The sequence below is a fragment of the Neophocaena asiaeorientalis genome, unplaced genomic scaffold (assembly GCF_003031525.2).
Source record: "Neophocaena asiaeorientalis asiaeorientalis breed wild unplaced genomic scaffold, Neophocaena_asiaeorientalis_V1.1 scaffold7, whole genome shotgun sequence".
Lineage (NCBI taxonomy): Eukaryota > Metazoa > Chordata > Mammalia > Artiodactyla > Phocoenidae > Neophocaena > Neophocaena asiaeorientalis.
The window spans coordinates 3,591,314-3,613,151 of NW_020185337.1; the positions used below are offsets into that span (position 1 = coordinate 3,591,314).

At 40.9% G+C, this 21,838-nt stretch overlaps 1 protein-coding gene across 1 annotated transcript in view; it reads left to right on the plus strand.

Moving 5' to 3' along the window:
• OTUD4 (OTU deubiquitinase 4) overlaps positions 1 to 20,668 on the plus strand; it is a 41,226-nt gene extending 20,558 nt beyond the window's left edge. The window contains exons 11-21 of the mRNA XM_024736078.1: positions 2,146 to 2,240; positions 3,303 to 3,403; positions 3,501 to 3,687; positions 7,524 to 7,686; positions 10,173 to 10,296; positions 10,597 to 10,652; positions 11,166 to 11,240; positions 12,190 to 12,328; positions 12,838 to 13,098; positions 14,175 to 14,215; positions 15,655 to 20,668. Of these exons, the coding sequence (XP_024591846.1) occupies positions 2,146 to 2,240; positions 3,303 to 3,403; positions 3,501 to 3,687; positions 7,524 to 7,686; positions 10,173 to 10,296; positions 10,597 to 10,652; positions 11,166 to 11,240; positions 12,190 to 12,328; positions 12,838 to 13,098; positions 14,175 to 14,215; positions 15,655 to 16,866 (2,454 nt within the window). The 3' untranslated portion in view covers positions 16,867 to 20,668. The remainder of the gene's footprint in view (positions 1 to 2,145; positions 2,241 to 3,302; positions 3,404 to 3,500; positions 3,688 to 7,523; positions 7,687 to 10,172; positions 10,297 to 10,596; positions 10,653 to 11,165; positions 11,241 to 12,189; positions 12,329 to 12,837; positions 13,099 to 14,174; positions 14,216 to 15,654) is intronic.
• Positions 20,669 to 21,838: the final 1,170 nt, after the last annotated feature.

Consider the following 21,838-nt stretch of genomic DNA (forward strand, 5'->3'; position numbering starts at 1 on the left):
ATTCAAACTTGACATTATAGGTCAATTTGGTTTATGGAAGGCATCCTGGAAGATTCTGATAATACACAGTTTTTTGTTGGATTGAGATAAGAAAGTGAACAGTAAGAGAAGTTTTTGCCATTTACTTTGAATAAGCTGCTGCTTTGGGCTTAAAACTGTTGATTGTTAAGGGGGAAAGTTGTGTTAGATCAGTGTTTCTTACGTGGAGTGATTTTGCACCCCTACCTCCCATTTAGCAATGTCTGCAGACATTCTTATTGTTACAGCAGGGAAGGTGCGACTGGTATCTAGTGGGTGGGGGCCAGACGTCCTAGAACGCACAGGACGGCACCCCAGCAAAAAATCATCTGGTCCCAAGTGTTAATAATGCCAAGACTGGAGAAACCTTTATGAAAAAATATTACTCTTTCTAAAACAAAAACAACACACACACACACAAAACATAATTGTTATTTGGAAGATAATTTTCATCAAAAATGATCTTCATCAAAAAGTGTTGCCTTTTTAAAACTATTTTAAAATAGCCATTGACAAACATTTCTTCTTGACTTGTGGAGGAAACACTTGTTTCCTTGGTGATAAAGTCGTTTGTGAGAAGTGTCTGGGGGACCAGGATTATTTCTGGAGGTCAGTGACAGACTTTACCTTAAGAACTTTTAATAGTGTTCTCATTTGGGGGTATTTTTAAAGGAGAGGAAGAAGAGGATACAATTCATTTAGGTTCTTCCATACACGATTGTCAGAAATGTGCCCTAATCACAGAACAGAATTGGGGAATCTTTTACTATAGAGATTTGGGGAACTTGGAACAGAACAAACGAGAAGAGTAAAGCCAGGGCTTAGGGCACTCCCTCCCTCCCTAACCCCACTCAGTAGAGAAGAGAAGATTGCTTGTTTTATGCTGCATCGCTAAAATTATGTTACTTGTTATTTTAAATCAAGCATATTTGCTTTGAGATTTCAGTTGCTTTTGTAAGGCAGATGCTGTTGATAAGGTAGATGGTAAAGCAGGTACTGGTTTTAATTTTTTCCTTTTTAGAGTACTTTCTTTCTATTTCTACCCCTTGACTATTTCACTTGGATAAAATTTAATTGAAATTTTATTACGGAAGCTGCTGTGACTCAAAGGTGACTTTTATTTACTCAGGCAAGCTTGTAAATGTAGTTTAAACTTCGAATAAAAACTAACTTCAGAAGAATACTTCTTAAACTCTGGAAGAGAGGAAAGCAGTGTCCTGCTGTGACTGAAGGACGAAACCTTGGCTTGAGGACTTTGATCCACGGTTGGCCGTTCCTCTGCGTCTGGGTGTGGAGGGCTGACTATACTGTGCTGTTTCACATAAGGGAGTCGAGCATCCAGGGGTTCTGGAACCAGTTCCCCGCGGATGCCGAGGGCCAACTGTACTGATAAAAAAGGCGGAGGTGGCTTCACGCAGGGCTGTGTCCATCAGGCTCCCAGTGCAGTGCTTAGGGGCGCCCTGTGCTGTGTGTGCCGTTTGACTGCAGGAGGAGACCTAAAGGCTTATCGTCCTCTTAAGATTTGCTGTTGTGTAATAACCAACTGTATGTCAGAGAAGAGATGATGGATCTGTTTTTAGGGAGAAGAAGGTCACATTTACATGTGACAATAATGTAAATATTGGAAGAGTGAGAAGACAATAGTGATTTTAATAATAGTTGTTCTCCTCTGTTGAGTGGTTGCTGTGTGCAGGCTGGTGTCCTTTATATATATCATGTGTACCTCATTCCACCTCCATGGGTCCTATGATGTAGGTACTATAATTAGCCCCATCTTACATATGAGGACACTGAAGCATGAGATAAGTCACTTGCCCAAGGTCATATTGCTGGTAAGTAGAAAAGCGGGGCCTGGAATCCTGGTGTGTGTGGTGCTGCCACAGCCCTGCCTTCAGAACCAAGACAATTTAGAAAAAACTTGGAAGAGTAAACAAAAGTATTTTGGATGGAGGTACCTAGGTCTGGGAGGTCAGAGACAATATTATTGTGTACCTTTTGAACTTCGTTTTGTTTTTAACTCTATATGTTCATTTTCTCTTTCGTTGAAATTGAAATAACAGTTTAAAAACTGATGGTTGATGCGAAAGAATCAGGTGACTGATTTTTCTTTGCGGAATCGTTCAACAGGTTAGGTTGGATCACAATGGAAAATTTTCTAATGCAGACTTTCAAGGGGTTCACTCTGAGAACGGGCCAGTTTTGGTCGAAGAACTTGGAAAGAAGTATGTACTGCTCTTCAGCTAAGGTGTTGATTCACCGTCTCTTCCACTTAGCCTAATGTATAATCGTGAGCATTTCTAAATGTCCCTGTGTATTTGCAAATTCATTTAAATGTATTGCCTGTGTGTAGAGAAATATGTTTGTGTAGATCTTGTAGAAAAAGTAGTTTGAGTTCAAATTTAGTGTTATCCGTGTTAAGGTATTTTAAATAAATATTTGTTTTGTTGCTTACTGTTTAAAATGTGCCATTCTTCACTAAGGCAATTTGGAAAATCAACTGTATTGTAGCTGTGAAGTGGGGACTTTGGAGGACAGGGACCACATTCATTTCTAATTTCATTCATTGCTGCCTTGTGTGCAGTCTTCAGTAAATGGTTATCTGATGGAGGAATGAAATACTTGCTATTATACAGTGTTACTTAGAGCAGCTTTTGTTTCAGTTGCTGCTGCCTTTATTAGAGGAAAAGGCAGTAAATCACACCTAAACTTTACTGTGGAAAATGTCAAACATACACATATGTGAGGAGGATAGTCCAGTGAACCCCAATGTAATTATCGCCCTATTTTAACAACTAACAGCAGGTTTGGCAGTCTTTTCTGATCTCTTCTCCCTAACCCCTTTAAAAAAGATGCGAGTGGAATTAGAATATTTGAAAGCAAATCCCAAACATCACACCGTTTCTCATAGACACATAGATACCTCTGTGTGTCTCTAACACAGTAAAGACTCCTCGCTTCCTCGTCCTTAGCTACAGTACTTTCATCACATCTCACAGAGTAATAGTCTTTCCTTCTTTATCTAATCTTTTGCTTAGGTTATGATTACGGCCTTTTAGTCTTCTGTCCTTGTAGGTTAGAAAATGTGCTTTTGATTTATGTCGTCTTACTTGATTAGAGTTAATCTGGGTTGCTGAATGCTTTGTACTTTAATGTGTTTTCAATGTAAGAACTAAACCTGGGAGTTCTTAGGTAAACGGAAAGTAAAATATTTCTGGAGAATACTTAAGTGGATAGTCTTGGGGGAGCACGATAAATTACTGCAAGTCTTTTCCTTCCTTTTAAAGACTCTCCCCGAAGAACCTCAGACCGCCTTCCTCAGAAAGCTGGAACACGGTGGCAGGGAAGAAGATGAAAAAACCTCCTTCCGGACAGAATTTCCATTGTGGTAGGAGCACGCCAGGTTACCCTTCCTTTGGGGAGGGGATGGTGCTTGGGGGTGTCTATAATGGGAAGATTACGAGGCAGTTTGGCTCTTGCCACAGATGCGGACTACAGAGGGCCCAAGGCCCCGGCGAAGCCAGGAAAAGCCCCGCCCACGCTGCCACCTCGCCTGCAGCACCCTCCGGGGCTGAGGCAGCGCGCGCCCCCCGGCCACTCTGCAGCACCGCAGTCTCAGAAGCCCTCCAGTGAGCACAGAAGTCTGAGCAGGACACCCACACAGGCCGCAAGGTAACCGTCCCGAAGGCAGGAGAGCTAGAAACTAAGTGAGAAGCATCTCTTCTACTTTCTGCGTCACATGCTTTTAAAAAGTCGCAGTTTTTGTTCGTATACTTGTCTACAGCGTGACATTAAAAGTATTGTTGATAGAATAACGTGAGGATTTCAGTTCTTTATAACTCTCTTTAAACAAATCAAAGTAATTTGGTAGGGTCAGACACCTTTGTTTTTGAGTAACTTTTTTCAGATGATTTAGATCGTAACCTGGCACCTCAGAGTTTTCCGGTAGCTTGTAATGTGTTAAGTACTGAATTCCAAACTGCAGCCCTAATTGCTTGCAGGGTGAGGATATTCCCCTTTACATAGGAACTTAAATCAACCAAAATGGTCAGCCTGCTTTGTTCCGACAAGTTTGGATCGTTGGTTGTAATGTGTCGAATACTGAACAGGTTGCCGTGGCCGTGAATTACCAGCATTCCTACCGAATACGCGGAGGCACGTGAACTTCAGGGTCATAGTTTCCTGTGCCGTGGATTTAAATTTTTCCCTAATCTGCCCTTCCTTGGAGTAGTAGTTACAGAGTAGCTTATATTCTTTGGGGGAGCTTTATTTGAGAAGGTGTGTCTTAAGTGGAGGCTGTCCTCTTCTTGTGAACTTGGCCACGTCTCCTGTGGGTGCTTGTGGCTCACCTTCCCCATCCAAGCTTGATCTCCCCGATCATCTGAACAGCTCTAGCATCTTCTTATGTGCTTGCTAAGCTCTGGTCTTCAGTTTCTTTATTTTTGGCATTTGGGCATTCCCCTCTCTTGGGAACGTACTTAACATTTTGTCATTAAAGACAGTTTATGTAACATCTTTAAGACAGAGTTGTAGGTTCTTAGGCTGACGTGGTACCAATACTGTGTAGTAGTTTCCTGGGGCTGTGGTAGCATAGTACCACAGACTGGCTTAAAGCAACAGCAGTGTACTCTCATACAGTCCTGAAGGTTGCAAGTCTGAAATCAAGGTGTCAGTAGTGCCGTGCCCTCTCTGAAGGTTCTAGGGGAGAGTCTGTTCCAGGCCTCTCCTACTTCTGGTGTTGTCCACAGTCCTTCGCGTTCCTTGGCTTGTAGATGTATCGCTCCAGTCTCTGCCTGCATCGTCACGTGTTCTCCTCCCTGGGTGTCTGTGTCTCTTCTAGTAAGGAACCAGTTATAGTGGGTTTAGGGCCCACCCTACTCTGCTATGATCTCATCTTAATGGCATTACTTCTGCAGAGACCCTATTTATAAAGTCACATGCACAGATACGAGGGGTTAGGACTTGAACGTATCTTTTTTGGGAGATGCAATTCAATCCATAACAAATACCAGTACTTCACATCCATTACGGTTTTTTTAATTGAGCCAGCTGTTCAGGATAGCAAATTAATTGATATTGTTCAAAATCCAAAACACTGAAAAGTTTGTTCTGATAATTCTCCTTCCTATCCCTGTTGTCCCAGTTGTCTAGCTTCCTCTGCAGAGGCATCCAGTGTTAACAGATTCTTGTGTATCCTTGAAGGGATGCTTATATGTGTGTAAAAAGTACATATGTATTCATAATCCAGTTATCCAAAAGTTCTAATGAGAACAGATGATTAAAAATCAATCATAAGAAAGAATTCCCTCATCCCTCAAGGGTGGTCACTAGATAACACAACCCTGAGAAATGGCCTGGGTACAGAGTAATCAGGGCCGCGTGTTCTTGGCACACCCGGCAACAGTGTGCAGGGGCATTCGGGGCCCACGGTGGGTTCGCCTCCCCCAACAGATAGCACTTATGTCACTGAATCACCTAGTTGTGGCTGAAGTCTGATGTGTGGACATTGACCAGACTCCACTAGCATCTGGTGGTATCTTACCCAGTACAGGCAAAGTACCTAAGAGGACTAACTTACTTTGAATATTAGCTTTGGAAACCTAAAAATGTGAAGTCAGTATAGGAAGGTCGTGGGCAGAAATGAGATTTTTCTTTTTAATAAAATTCTCATTTTTTAGTGGACTAGAAGAGCCTTTTTTTCTCTTGAACAGAGGATACGCTTTAATGTCTTAAAGTTTTAAAAAAAGAACGTACACAGACTACCAAATGACTGATTTAAATACACTTTTGTTTACCACAAACTGAATTTTTATCCAGTGTGTTTCTAGTGTTTTGTCCAGTCTGTTAGGAATTAGAATGATCAAGGCAGACGTGGTCCTCTTCTTGTTTATGTGTTAGCTACCTGTTACTTGCTGTATAAAACACGTGATGGCAGAAGGCAGTGGAGAGTACATAGACATAAAGCTTTGGAGAATTTTGGCACTGCGATTGATCATGTGCGAACGTAGTTGCACTTGCAGTTAGTAAGCCCTCTAGCCTGTGGGAGTGAGAATGAATTTTACTAGTGTGTTAAATTTAGAGAGTGCTGATGGTTGAATATTAAAAGTAAGATTCTAAAAAATTCTAATCAAAATTTAGGATTTTATAGCTAACACTCCAGTGGATTTAAGTCCATTAGAATTTATCTTGACTTCATTTCTAATATTTCACACATTGGTTTGGAATTCTCATTATAGAATAAAAAGAGCAGTGATGTTGGGCACGAGACCTTCATGACCTCTCGCTTTTTAAATTTCTTTCTCATTGATATTGTCTCTTCCTTTGGAGAAAACAAAACAAAGTGTAACAAAAACCAAGCAGGACTGCCACGTATGCTTTCATTACGCAGGTGCCGAAAATGATAGACGTGTCCACGCTGAATATTTCCCCTCCCGCTAGGCTCAGGATAGGAAGGTTCTCTGTGGTGCGCGAGGGTGAGACGTGGGCTTCGGGTGATGGGGCGCAGAGGTTAGGGAGTATTGACTTTCTGGAGACTCCTGGCACTAGCTGAGTCATCTTGGGAGTCTGACCACTGGGGTTTGAGAAGGACTGGTCTAAGATTGAGGGTCCAGGTTTGCTCCCCTGTTTTTTTCCCTAATACTCGGGGGTTGACATGTGCCCCATTGGAATTAGGGTGTGATTTTAAGTGGGACTGAGGACATGAAATGGCTGTTCTTGATTTCAGAGGTAGGAGAATCAGATGGTATCAGTTGTGTCCTTCCCACTCTTTCTAGGGAGCTGCATCTCTTCAGTGTATTTTCCCTGGTGGCTTTGGGTTTTCATTTCCCACTGTTGTGGAACTATTAGACAGAGTGTAGAAATAGTATTCATATTGCCTATAATAATTTTAATTCATATAAAAATGTTAGGGTTATGTTATAGGCTACTAGACTCTATTCATGAATTTTTTTGTCTCCTTTGACCAAAGTTATTGAAATGACAGCAGTCTTATCTGTAGTTAGTATCTAGCCTGGTGCATTTTTTTTCTTCTTTTCACCTTTCATCCTCCCTTGGTAGTGTCATTAAAAAGCAGGAAGATGGTCGTGGTGTGTTTTTGAACGTTGTCCTTTACTTAAAACAGAAAATCAGAGTGCTTTTGAGGCCTAAACTAGTAACCTTCCCTTTCCTTCGAAAGAGAATTCTTATGAAAGTATTGGAATATGGCGTAAAGAAAATACACAGTGCTTACATTTATGCCTTTCTGTATCACTTGGAAGTGAGTTACATTTTTCTTTTCTTTCCACCCTATTTTAAGGTTGTCTTCTTGACTCTGAAATGTAGCCTAATGCTCCAGGGGCTTCCGTTTCCTAAACATTTATTAATCAGGCAGCTAAAAGTTCTGTAATCTCACAGTGTAGCTAAACTGGTCAAATATTCGAATTGCTCAAAGCGTTGATTTATATTATTTTAGGTACTCAGTACATTTTGTCTTTTTTTTTTTTTCATGACAAGAATGTTTTATTTGACAGGAAACCTGATCGTGAGAGAGCTGAGGATTTTGACGCCACGACTCGAGACTCTAACTATTTTGGCCTCTCTCCGGAAGAGCGCAGAGAGAAGCAAGCTATAGAAGAATCTCGTTTACTCTATGAGATTCAGAACAGGGATGAACAGGCCTTCCCAGCCCTTTCCGTATGTATATAAAAAGGGATTTTAGAAGTTATCCTTCAGAAGTCTTTCTTAATATAGTTTTCGTATTAAGCCATAGTTTTAAATGGTAGACTAATAGTTTTTAAACTGAAAGATACCTTGGTGATTATGCAGCTACCCCTCCTTTTCATCTTCATGAGTAAGGTGAGGTCTAAAGATATTTCTAGTTGGTGGCAGAGTTGAGGCAAGTAATAAATTGGTTATCTCACTTTAAGTTTAGTATTTTCTTTTTTTCAAAAAATTTATTTTATTTTTGGCTGCGTTGGGTCTTTGTTGCTGCACGTGGGCTTTCTCTAGTTGCGGCGAGCAGGGGCTACTCTTCGTTGCACTAGCCCGTTGCACGGGCTTCTCATTGTATGGCTTCTCTTGTTGCAGAGCACAGGCTCTAGGCACGCAGGCTTCAGTAGTTGTGGCTCGTGAGCTTAGTTGCTCTGCGGCACATGGGAATCTTCCTGGCCCAGGGCTTGAACCCTTGTCCCCTGCATTGGCAGGCAGATTCTTAACCACTGCGCCACCAGGGGAGCCCTAGTATTTTCTTTTGAACCAAAACTCGTTTGTTTTTGCTAGACAAAACCAGTAACTTTCCCTAAGCAGTAGAGGTTCATGATTCAGTTAACGAGATATATCTGTAAAACCGGAAAACTCTTTTCAGTGTCCCTTATTAAACATACCAGGACAAGATTAACCTAGTACATATAAATAAGAGCTGTTGTTCACAGTGGTCACTGTTGGAGGTGGTAGTACATGCAGCCCTGTGGCTTTGCCCTTGCTCCCTGTGTCAGACGCTGGGCTGTGATGGATGCTTCTCTGATGAGACGAGTGTTCCCTACCTTTAAGTTTCTTACTTCTTTTGGGGGGAGTCGGAAGGGAAAAGTTCTTGTGTAGTGTGAAGTAAATGCTGTGTGAGGAGGGGTCATTGGCAGCACAGGGCAAGGGTTAGCTACTTGAGTTTGGGGGCACTGGGCGCCCTGTGCCTATGGTCTGAAATATCAGTAAGTGACACCAAATGACCTGTGATGGAGAGTGATGGTTGGAACACTTTCTTAACAGTGGGTTAAACAAACAAAATGGAATGTTACAGGATGCTACCCAATGTATGTATCATATATATGATACATATATTGTCACGTGTATATATATATATATCTCAATATGTATAATATGTATATAGGTATATATATTTATACCAGTATAAAGCATTAGAGCCACACACACTCAATTTTTTGTACTCTGGCCTCCATGGGATCCTTCAGAGGTGTGAGATGCTCAGTTGAAAACAGCTGACCTGGAACAAGTATATACATAGTTCAGTCTGGCACAGGGACTGGAGTTTAGGAATTACTGGAAGAAGTGCCCAAACTCACATGTGAATTAGGCATGGTCTTTAGTCTCAGTATATTTATCTCTGTGATATATTATTTTTCCATAATATTTAGAAAATAAAACTACAAATCATTTAAGCTTCTACTCACAGCTTTTTGTCCTTTTTTCAGTTAGTGAATGGGGAGAAACAGCTACTGTAATGTGGGAATAGATTGTGAAATTTTTTGATGTTAAAATGGAGTCTTCACACTCATTGTCTTTAAATAGGCATTTGATCCTGTCTTGGACTTGATAGCGACTCAGGTTTGTCTTGTAGAAAAACGCCTGCCACAGAGGGCTGAGGTTGTCTTCTCAGCCGTGTGCAGCATTTACTCACAGATGCTAGAAGAGGAGAGACCTTCAGTGGTGATTTAGCTGAGGAGCCAGACTTATTCCTGTCCCCGTGTTTCACCAGTTAGAAGTTGGAGCTCACGTGGAGCTTGGTTGATTTGTTGACAGTCAGTAGCATGTCAGTGGTAAGCGTCCTAGTGAACTGTATCTGCCCGTTTGCACTTGGGTGTTTTTCCCCCACCAAGGGCTGTGGCTGAGCTATGGCTGCTTTTGAAGGCTTTTGTGCAGAGAATGGAAGTGTAAGTTGCAAAGTAAAGGTTTGGTCAGGGTGGCTTCCTGAAACATGGGCATACGAAGAAGTCTTCATACTAATTTAGGCCAAGCGTCTGATTGCCTTATTAGTAAGCCGATTACTATAGAGTATATAATATGAACCCTAGGTCCTATTTTTTTGTAGCTTGGGAAATATAGATAGGGCTATGAATTTTTTTTTTTTTTTTTGGCGGTACGCGGGCCTCTCACTGTTGTGGCCTCTCCCGTTGCGGAGCACAGGCTCCGGACGCGCAGGCTCAGCGGCCATGGCTCACAGGCCCAGCCGCTCCGTGGCATGTGGGATCTTCCTGGACCGGGGTACGAACCCATGTCCCCTGCATCGGCAGGCAGACTCTGAACCACTGCGCCACCAGGGAAGCCCAGGGCTATGAATTTTGAGAGTTTTAGTTAGATGTATGAAGAGTAAGGTTAATTAAAAGATTTTGTTCATATATTTGTGAGTAAATCTTTAACCCAAAGTGTTGGGTTTTGTTTATTTTAAGAGCTCATCAGTCAGCCAGTCAGCTTCTCAGAGTAGCAACCCAGGCGTCCAGAGAAAATCATCACATGGAAGCGATAGAAAAGGAAGCAGGCGGAGAATGGACACCGAAGAAAGAAAAGATAAAGGTATGTTATTTCATCATTTGAAAGCAGATGCAAGAGATCTGTTTCTGGCTTAAAGTCAGACATGGGGAAAAGAACTTTCTTTTTAAATGATTAAGCAATGTACTGTCACGTCTCACTGTTGTAGAGAAGCATTGTCTCAAGCTAAATAAAGCACATTGTGTTATTCTGAAAACTCTATTATCCACTGACCAAACATGGTTCAAAAGGTACTTTTGGCTTTCTCTGTCTTCACGTTTTACTGCTGTGTCTTCACACCTAACTAGTGAATGATGCCGTCTTTTTTATCCTGATCGGTTATAGACTCTGTCCATGGACATATTCCCTTGGATAAAAAGCCGGAGCCAGGCACACTGGAGGTAAACGTTTTAAATACTAATTGCGTCTCTTTCTTTTTCCTTAACATTGTGATAGTGTAGAGGGAGATGGAGATGATTTCATCATTTTATAACAAGTGTTAGGGAAGTAGAAAAGCAGAAGAAAATTGAGAAAAAATTACAGTGCTTGAGGAGAATTCACTCACAAATTATAACCATTTCTTCAAGGATACCTTATGATGACCTATCTGAATTGGTGGAACATAGCTTAGCTTTTACTTTCCATTACTCTATAGCAGATTGAGATTTTTATGGGAAAAGTGCTGTTTTGAAACCATGCTCCCGATAAAAACTGCCCAGTAGTCTGTGTGATGAAGATATGGAGGCAAAATCCCCCACCTGTTGGAGCCCAGGTACAATGGAAAAGAGTAGCTGGTCGTCAGAGGGTGCAGGCAGGTGCGGGTAGGGTGAGCTGTAAAGGCAGCCATGGTTACCCCAGAATGTGGGTCTTTGAAATGCGAAAGTATTTTTTTTTTTTTTTTTGTGCTTCCAAAGAATATTAGCAATGATAAATGTTCAAGAATTACATCACCGTCAAAGAAATTAGAGTGCCCACCTCCTACAGAACAAGTAAGTACATTGTAGCGTTTGACATTGAATGCTCCATTCCCTGGGTTTCTTAACTCTTACTGTCATCATTAAAAAACAGAAAATACAGGAAATGGGAGAATTTACTCTATCTAGTATCATAATTTGGAATACAATTATGATTTTTCTCTCATTCTGTTCTTGGTTAGTCTAGAATGTTCTCAAGTTTTAATGGGATGTTATTTTTATAATCACCATTGTCTGGACATAGAAGCCATTCTTCTGAATTGATTTTGAGTAAGTTTGTATCTGACACCTTGTGTTGCCTTTGTGGTGAGTTGGCTTTTGCAAATGAGATTTTTGAAGGGAAATTATGAATTTCTGTTTTACTTCAAAACTTTAAAGAAGAGTTAGACCTCTCTGCATGCTTAACAGTTATTTCATAGAAGGGAGGCAATGTAATGATTGAAGAGATTAGAAAAATACACATCTGAAGTGCAGTACCACCGATTTACAGATTTAATGATGAAGGAACCTGAGTTCTAGCAGATTATTTTGGTTCTTGATCTAATACAGGAGGAGAGAAGGTTCTTATCCTTCGCCTTTCAGTTAACATCCTTCATGTCAGGTAGAAAGCGTACGGTTTTATGCTAAGTCTTTGTGTGAGGAGCTTCTAAGCTCATGAATTTCAGGGTGATTTCAGTGATTTTGCTTTCTTGCCTTAAAAGCCTTGTGTTCAAGTTGCTTTGTAGTTTGTTTCTAACCCTGCCAGTGACTTCTGTGACTTTTGGTGGGCAGTCACTGGTTAGGATCACATTTGTTAGTTTGGAATTTTTAGCTACTGTGTTTTTTTCTTTTCTAAGACCAGAGAAAGACCATTTATGTAGAAACCACAGGTGTGTAAAAGGCAGGCTACTCAAGGTACCTGTGGTGGTTGAATTAGAGTTAAGCAAAATGAACTCTTGTCTTTTTCCACCCCCGCTCCTTGAAGAAGCCAGCAGAACATGTGTGTCTGTCCAGTCCAGCTCCCCTTCTGGTGTCTCCAGAGGTACATCTAACTCCTGCCGTGCCTTCTTTACCAGCCACTGTGCCAGCCTGGCCAAGTGAACCTACAACTTTTGGACCAACAGGTTAGATAAAAATTTAAAAAGTTCAGTGAATCAACCAGCAAAAGCCTTCCAAGTCTTGAAATTCTTGAGTGTGGGCTTGACCTCCGAGCAGGGTTAGGTGTGTGGAGCCTCCCAGAGCACTGCCCTGCTTCCAGCTTCGTGTGGTGCTCATTTGAGGTGTGCCCTCACAGTCTCGGCAGCAGGTGTGTGAGCTCTGGCTGCCCAGTGCTGGCAGCACGGTTTTCACCCCTGTGGGCCAGCTCTCTGCCAGGCTCCGTGTCTTGTTCATAAGAGCTGTTATTAGAAGATACTGACTCAAAGCTTGTTTTCTGGGCGCTTATTTCCTCCTTTGTGTCCAGGAGCGTGTTTGGTTGACACTAGTACTTCTTTAGATTGCTTGAACACACACCGTTTTACTAGCTATACAATTTTATAGCGTTCTTCACCTTTTAGCTTAATGTAAACTTACATTTGTAGAGAATTATTTTTACCTCTTTATAGCTTTTGATTCCTTTCCCTTTCTTTTGTAGGTGTCCCTGCTCAAATTCCTGTTTTGTCAGTGACACAGACTCTGACCACTGGACCTGATTCTGCTGTGTCCCAGGCTCATTTAACACCCTCTCCAGTTCCTGTGTCAATACAGGCCGTTAACCAGCCCTTGATGCCTTTGCCTCAGACACTGAGCCTTTACCAAGACCCACTGTATCCTGGGTTTCCTTGTAACGAAAAGGGAGATCGAGCCATTGCACCACCTTATTCACTGTGTCACACTGGGGAGGACCTGCCTAAAGGTGAGCTCCTTCTCTGAGTTCAAATTGATTTTATTTATCAAGTACTGATACAGGTTCAGTGAGAAATGTAGAGGACAGAGGTCATGTTGCTGAGTAAGCCAAAGGACTTGCTTGGGGAGGACAGCAGAGGTTCAGCTGTTAGTCACTCATCACTCCTGTTTCAGCTCCTGTTTGATTGGTGTTTTTACATGTTTAGTAATATATAAACTATTATTTATAGCAGCGGCCCCTCCCCGTACTCCCCTGCCCCTGTCATTTTTTCAAAAACAGTCTGAAACCATTTTGAATTAAATCTTAATAGTGTTAACTAACCAGATAACTATAAACAGTACTGAGTTTTCACATCAGTGGTTTGGTGTTTGGAACTACGCATATTACTTCATCCATGAAAAAAATGTAGAGGAGAATGAATAGAAAACATAATAGCTGTCATTATAGTACTGCCTGCAATAGTATATATTTTTTAAGGAATTCTTTTTAAATTCGTGATTTTTTTTTTTTAAGAGTTTAGTTTGCAAATTTCCTATTTGAAAAACTGAAGGAGTAATGTGGTGACTCTCTGTGCTCTTTACTTGGATTTTTGTGGATAATTTTATTAGTCAGTGGTTTGATGTTTGTGTCTGTGGGTAACCGGCTAATGTCAAATGAATACCTGAGCTAGTATTATCCTGCTAGTCTTGTTCATGATTTAGGCTTATGTTGATTTTTACTCTTACCCCCAACTTTTTTATTTCATAATATTTCAAACCCCACAGAGAATTTGGAAAAGAAAGGCAGTGAGCACCTGAGTTTTCTTTGCACAGATTTAAGTTTAGCCATAAAAATCTCAATTTAAGCCATTTCGGGGCACGGCTGTTAGACTAGATAAAGCATGTTGAATCTGGAATTACCCGGCAGTAACAGAGTCTGGTTTTGGTTATATTACAATTTTTAATATATGTTTTATATCACAGGCTAGAGAAAAACAATTCAAGTAGGCAAAATTGTCCTTAGAACTATATATCCTTTGAGGGTAATGAACAAAAACTTTTTGTGAATGTATCATTTTAGTGAGTGATTATGTTACTTATTTTCAGATAAGAACATTCTTCGATTCTTCTTCAATCTTGGTGTAAAGGTATTTACATTTTATCATTTTGAAGTTATTTTTTAAGTTAATACTGTTTTAAATTATTACCATTTAAATAATCTTAACTCTTATCCTGTTGGTCAATAACCTAAGGTTTACTAAATCTCATTATTTTAAGAAGTAACATTTTCAGTACCATATAGTTTGTTTTTGGTGGTGATTGCAGCTCCAGTATTTGCTTGCTTTTTCTTTTAATTGGCAGTGGTTTAACCCTGTGAGTATATTCGGGAAACAGCCTAGTGGAAGTGCTCCTGTGAGGAATTAGGTGAAAGGGCTGGGTTTGAAATTCTGCTTCTGCACTTCTTATCTGTATGGCCCTGGGCAAGTAAGTCATTGAGGGTGTCTGAGCCTGGCTGTCTTCATTTATGGAACGGGGAGGATGCTCTTCTTCTGTCTGACTCAGTTGCTTGAAAGGCTGAGAGGAGGCCACCCGTGGAAGGTGGAGCTCACTAGCAGAGCACAGCTTCCTGTGGGAGGTGATCAGCCTGGAGATGGCTTGTCTTAGAAAGGGCTGGAGAACTCTGTTCTCGTCAGTGCGGTGTTGTCTGCTGTCTTGGATTCGTTTCTGTGGGTTCTAGACTGTTAATACATGAAATGAAGTGCCCTACTCTGTGTGTGGCCTATGGACCAGTTCATAAAAGGAGACTTGATTAATTTCTCCATCTGCTGCATTCCTGCGTAGTTTATATTTATCTAGTTAATGTTGACTGTAGCTGATTGGTTAATTAGCCAGTTGTCTGGTAAATTTTTCGTCGTGTTTTGGTGTTTAGCTGAACCTCTTGCAGGGGAGGGATTTGGAGTGCTTCATTTTCGGTATTTATCCTTATCTGACTAGAGGTCTGACTTTAATCCTTGCAGTTGGATTGCTCTGGGACCTCCTCTGACTGTGGAGTCCAAATGTTGGGGGTCACCTACTTCTGTACCAGCGTTTTCATGGTAGAACACGTCTAGACTAGATAACTAGTTGGCACGGGGTCACACACTGAGTTAGTGGTAGAGCCAGAACATGAATGAATGCAGGTCAAGCTAAACAGCCAGTAATCGAGAGACCGGAAGTTGGAGGCTCAAGTGCTTGATTGATGGTGGTGGTTTCTGAGATCTGTATCACCCCAGATTACTTCTGTGCAGTTAGATCTAAAGGATGGAATTAATGATCATGATAATCTGTAGGTGGCTTCATGACTCTTGTCTCCTTTCAAACCTCTGTAGCGGGACTTGGAGTTGGTTTCAGGGTAGGAGCAAGGAATGGAGTCTCATAGCCGTGACTTAATTTTGTAATTCCTTTGCATGTTGTGTATCAGAGTGATCTAGTATTTGGACTGCAGTTTATGGTCTTTGCAGGCATGAGAAACTTGTCTTGAGCCCACTCTGAACTTCTCCCCGCCCCCCGTATTGTTTATCTTACTGGTTTTCTTTGTCTCTTGTAGGCATATAGTTGCCCTATGTGGGCCCCGCATTCTTACCTGTACCCTCTGCACCAGGCCTACCTGGCAGCCTGCAGGATGTACCCAAAGGTCCCTGTCCCCGTGTACCCTCAAAACCCTTGGTTCCAAGAAGCTCCATCTGCTCAGAATGAAAGTGACTGTGCCTGCCCGGACGCGCACTTCCCCGTGCAGCCTGAGGCCAGTGTTAACGGTCAGATGCCACAGGCAGAGATTGGACCGCCGACGTTTTCTTCAACCCTGGTTATCCCTCCGTCTCAGGTGTCTGAAAGTCACGGACAGTTGTCTTATCAGGCCGACCTAGAATCCGAAAACTCTGGGCAGCTTCTTCACGCTGAGTATGAAGAGTCGCTGAGCGGCAAGAACGTGTTCCCGCAGCCGTCTTTTGGACCGAACCCATTCTTAGGCCCGGTTCCCATCGCACCTCCTTTCTTTCCTCACGTTTGGTATGGGTACCCTTTTCAGGGATTCATAGAAAATCCAGTAATGAGGCAGAATATTGTCCTGCCCTCTGATGAGAAAGGAGAATTGGATCTGCCCCTGGAAAATCTGGATCTTTCTAAAGAATGCGCTTCGGTTTCAGCAGCAGACGAGTTTCCCGAGGCTGGAGGTGAAGACACCCATCCTCTCCCTGAAGCCAGTGTGAGCGAGCACGGAGGCCAGGGGGAGCAGTCATCCCAGACACCTAAGGCAGAGCTGGCACTGGCTCCCGTCCCTCCTGTAGCAGAGGGAAAGGCTCGTCTTCCCACTCCGATCCTAAACAGAGAGAGAGAAGCTGTGCCTGTTGAACCTGAGCCTAAAAGGACCATTCCGAGTCTGAAAGAAAAACCAGAAAAAGTGAAAGATCCTAAGACTGCTGCCGACGCGGTCAGTGGGGCCAGCTCTGTGGACAACAGGGTGCCGAGACCAAAAGAAGAGAGCTCAGAGGATGAAAGCGAGGTGTCTGACATCCTGAGAAGTGGTCGATCCAAGCAGTTCTATAATCAGACTTACGGAGGCAGGAAGTACAAAAGTGATTGGGGCTATTCTGGTAGGGGGGGCTACCCTCATGTGAGAGGGGAGGAGTCCTGGAAAGGGCAGCCAAGCAGGAGCCGAGATGAAGGTTATCAGTACCATCGGAATGCCAGAGGACGGCCCTACAGGGGGGATAGGAGGAGGTCGGGGCTGGGAGACGGCCATCGCGGACAGCACACTTGATGGTGTTGCTGCGGCATTTTAGAGCAGAAGCCCTTTCTTAGGTGGAATGTTTCTGAAGTCTCTGAAAAAAATAACATTAAAATAAAAACCCAAATTGGAACTCTCTCCTCCCCTCCCCCTTTACCCTCTCTCATTCTGGACAAGAGATTTTGGATATGCGTTTAAGGGGGCAGGTGAATTCCTGGTGTTGCCATTTTTCTTCGTTCAAAATCTGTCTATTTATCGGGTGACTGCCCCCATAAAAAGTAAGAATTAAGTTTGTTAAAGTATTTTTTATAAACAGCTTAATATAAAACATTATAGATTTAGTGTTTGATTTTTTTCCTTATATAAGTTTAATTTTCACATGTTGGAAATGTGTGCTTTATAGTGTTTACTAAAGTGACAAAATACATCATTTGACACACTATAGATTCCAAAACATAACATTGCACCAAATAGAAATGTATATTTTATTATGCAATGCCTTAGTCATAAACTGGGCTCAAACAGTTCTTAGCCTAAAAAACACTGTTGTCTTTTGAAATGCTTCCAACCCAAAGGCCTTTCATCTCAATATCTGTCAAACTTGAATAATGTCTTCTCTTTAATATTACACATAAGGCAGCCTATTAACCTGTGTCTTAGAAATGTTGTATATAGTTCTTTTAATATTCATAGGGTATATTTTTGAATTTTGGTGAGTATTTGTTGAACTTGAGACTGCATACAAGAAGAGATGTTTAAGAAATAATAGGAAATCTAATGAAATGGCTGTTTCCACCAAGAATTCTTAGCACTGGTGTAAATATCATGGTGCCTACTCGAAAGAAATGTAGATGCTATGCATTTTGAAAATAATCTGCATCTGTTAAAACTGCAGAAGTTTTTTAATGCCACTTTAACACTAATGCACTGACAGATTTAAATATTTTGTGAGAAGAAATGTTAAAAATTTTTAGCTTGACAGGTTTCTATAGAGTTACTGTGTTTCATTTTTCCCTTTGCACCACACTCAGTTATGTGTACCACTTTACATTTGCATGTTCAATTTGTCACGGCTGGAACTGTTGTACAAAAAAGGATGATTGTGACTTTGAGTTCTTTTCTAGAGGATGCTGCTAGACAGTGGATTTGTTTGCATCTAATAGCTTGTCACCCCTTCGGTAACATGTCTCTGATTCTGCTTCCTTCCAGTCTCTTGGAGTATTCACTAGACTTTCCCTTTGCATGTTGCACTCTGTTCCCATTTGGAGATTGGATTCTCTGAATTAACACAGTATTCATTCATCTGTGTTACTATGTAAAAATAACTGTAGCTTATATTTCTTATTTGTACATACCAATGTGAAGTTCTACCCTTTTTTATGTTCTGCTTTGATCAGGAAGTTTTGAGTGCTATGCAAATAATGTAGGAATTTCTCTTTGCATGCCATGTGTAATATACCTAGCCAAAAGTAGATTTTTTTTTTTTTAAAGCAATTACTTTAAAAGCAAATACAATTCACTTGAATTTGACAAACTGAAGCAGATGAGTTTTCTGGGTTCTCTGATAACCTCCGGGAATGTTTGGATGCCAGCTAGGCTCAGTGAATCTCCACTGTACTGTAATAATGGTTATTTACCTCTGCGTTGTTTTAATTACCTAATGTCTTTGTAACTGCTGATTTGAGTACTGATTAGTGTGTAGATGTTTTGTAACATAGGATTTTAGAGAGCACTTTGAAAGATAACATTTTATTATGATGGTGCTAGGTAAAAATTTGTAAAGACTGGGATGGTTGTGTGGAAAAGAAAAAAATTCTTGAGAGAACCTGTTGAAAGGAATTTCTGTTGTCACCTTCTAAGCTAGAACAACTGGGGAAGGTACTGCTTAAGCAATTTTTTTCTTAGTTAACATCAACAGTTGTTACGGAATGAGAAGATGAGAGGGTCCTCCACTTTCAGCTCATGCTTGTATATGTAGGATTAGCTTACCTGATAATTTTAATGAAAATTACATTAGATATAATGACCAGATTTTAAAGTTCAATGTAAGTTTGATCTCAGGAGTCCAAAAGAAATCGCTATTTCCTGTCTCCTTTGTTTTATTGACTGGGATTTGATCGTCCCAGTTTCTTCTCGAAATGTTTAAAAATTGGATAGGAAAGAATACTGTTTATTTCTTCATTGTCGCTCTGTCTTACCTCAGTTGAGTAACAGAATACTCTGTAGTTCCTGAAGGAAATGCCGATTTGCTTCCTGTTTCCCATACTTACCTCCAGGACATGATGGAAACAGTGCTGAAAGAGAACTTTAGCAGTTGGTACTTTACTCAGTGACCTCTGGAATAAGAATAAAAGAACTGACTTTGGATTATTAGTTTTAAAATTATCTGTCTTTACGTGAAGGTCAGTTTTGTTTTTTTCCTTTAGGCTTGTTATCAATATATTAGTCCAGGGGTTTTGCCTTATGCTGAGGTCACACTAGGGCCAAGCGAGCTTTTGTCCTCCTTCGTTTTAACTGAGTCGTATGGTATGTTGACATGAGATAAAATGTTTCCGAGAAAAGCAAAAGCTTAGAAGTGAGAATCATTTGTATTTTGAGTTGGAAATTATGGAACTTACTCTATCATGATACACATTTTGAAGAACACATGTTTAGAATGACCAAAGCTCACCTGTTCTTTTCATTTTAGTTGCTTTTGCTAAACTTGATTCCAGCCCCTTTCCTTTTAGCATTGTATTTCTCTTCTTCATTTCCTCTCAGATAAATCTTCAATTCTTGCTCCACATACCTGTTGGTGGCAGGATGCTAGCATCTGTGTGGTCCTCATCCTGTTTCCTGGTAACCTGTGTGTTCATTTTCATGGCTGACCTAAGCTCAGACCCTGCCTTGGCCTGGCAGGAGTAGGTTTTCCCTACTGATACTTTATCGTATTTGATGCAGACTGTATATATTCTTGCAGTGTGTTTCCTTTGTGACTCAAGGTTGAATAATGCCTGTGAACTGCAAACTTGCTTATGATTGACTTGGTGCAATAAAGTTCCTTTCTAACCATTTCTGGTTTAGAAACCATTCAGCCATCCTAGAAACTAGCAATATTTATATATGCCTCATTTATTTTACCTTAGTCTTTCACTTATGGGTACTAAGCAAGGTCCATTTTAGTGTAGCTGAAGAGACTACATATTTGCATATTTGGCTACACTATTTCTGTTTACTGTATTTTGCTTCCTATTTAACGTCTAAATGCTATTGTGTTGTTTCCAGTCTTAATGGCTCAGTTCCAGTGTATCAGTTTCAAAGAACTAAGGTTTTGCTACTAGTGGCAGCCACTTACTCTCCCACTAATTGGGATCTCCCACTAATTTAGGTTTTTTCCTCCCCTGAAATACAAATTTTAGAAAAATCCTACAAGAGGGATGGGTGCATGTCTTAATGCTGGGAAACAGCGACTTTGGGGTTGAATTTACTTGAATGGATTAAAAATTGCATTGTTACAGAGCTAGAAAAAAAATGTATGTATGAAAAATGATAATAGTCTTACACTGAGTACAAATAATACTTAAAGCATGTGAAGATGTGATCATTTGTGATGTTACTTGTAAAAAAAAAAGTATATATACATCTTTTGAAGTGTTGAAAGGAAAATAGTACTTTATATTCTTTATCATATCACTTTTTGTAAGTGTTGAATATATTCCTGTTTATTTTTCTATGTTCTGTTTTGTAGCCTTAAGAAGTGTTTCAAACATATCTGAATGTATAAAATAAGAGTAAATGCCCTACATGGTGTGATGCTGCATTATATATAAAACTGTGTGCATATATTAAATTTTGTCTCTTGATTCTGCTTGTGATTCTTTGGTTCTAGGGCTTTAACCGGGTAATAGAGCATATAAACCTTAAGAGGAGTTTAAGTGAACTCCTAAGATGAAGAGTTGTTTGCCGTGGTTTTTACCCAGTCAGAAAATCTAGTGTGTGCGCAATTAAACACCACCCAGGGTTTATCATCTGTGAGGTAAGTGTTCTTTTCCCTACGTTACATATATAATAAAACGGGGGTCACGCAACTAGTAAGTGGTAGAATTTGAATTTGAACCTAGTTCTGAGTGGTTTGAGAGCTAGTCCTGTCATTTTTCTCAGCAGTCAGTAAATGAAATGGGGATGTGTAGAATAAGAATAATTTATAAATGACTCCGTTTTTTTAAGTTAAATAAAACACTGAAAGTTTTATTTGAAAACGGAGGTAGCAAGTATACTTAAATACTTTGAAAATCCAGGTTTCTTAAGGCTGTACTTCTTCGTTAAATCAAGTCGCCTAAGAATATTGCTAGTCAATACTCATTTAACCTACTCTGGACTTTCTCCGAGTGGCTTTCTCAGGAAGCAGAGCCTGAAACAAAGGCTTCGTTCAGCACAGGGTTTGAGACACAGGTGACTTAGGTGCAGGGGCAGCAAGCTGGGAAGGGGTATCCCAAGTCCTATAGGCCAGTTTGGGGCTGCCTGAGAAGGTGAGTGAACTATCACAGAACCTTGGAGGGATCAGAGGGAGAGAGGAAGGAGGAAAAGGGGGAAGCATTTCTCTGTTAGCTATGTTGAGTGCCAGCACCTCTTCCCACGGAGTTGATAGGGAAGAAAACAAGCAAGATGTCTGCTGATGCTGGCTGAAGCCCTTGCAGAACTGGCCACTCGATGTGGATGGATAAGGTGAGACGGGCTGACCAGTGGGCCACAAGAAGTGTCCCATGCCGGGTTTCTCTAAAAGTTTTCAGAGAAAAGCAGATAATGGTCTGCTTTTCATTTTGAGTATATTTGTTTTACTTTCACTTGTTGACTCAAGTGCAGGTCTAGGGAATGATATGAGGATATAAATAAACTGCAAAAGAGAAAGTAAACACAACTTCCCTTCACGGACCATAAATTTATAAGCTTTTCCAAAAGTGAGTCGTGCACTCCTCAGAATAGTGAAGCTACAGTTGTTGGTATGAACATCAAGAGTTTTCTAGAT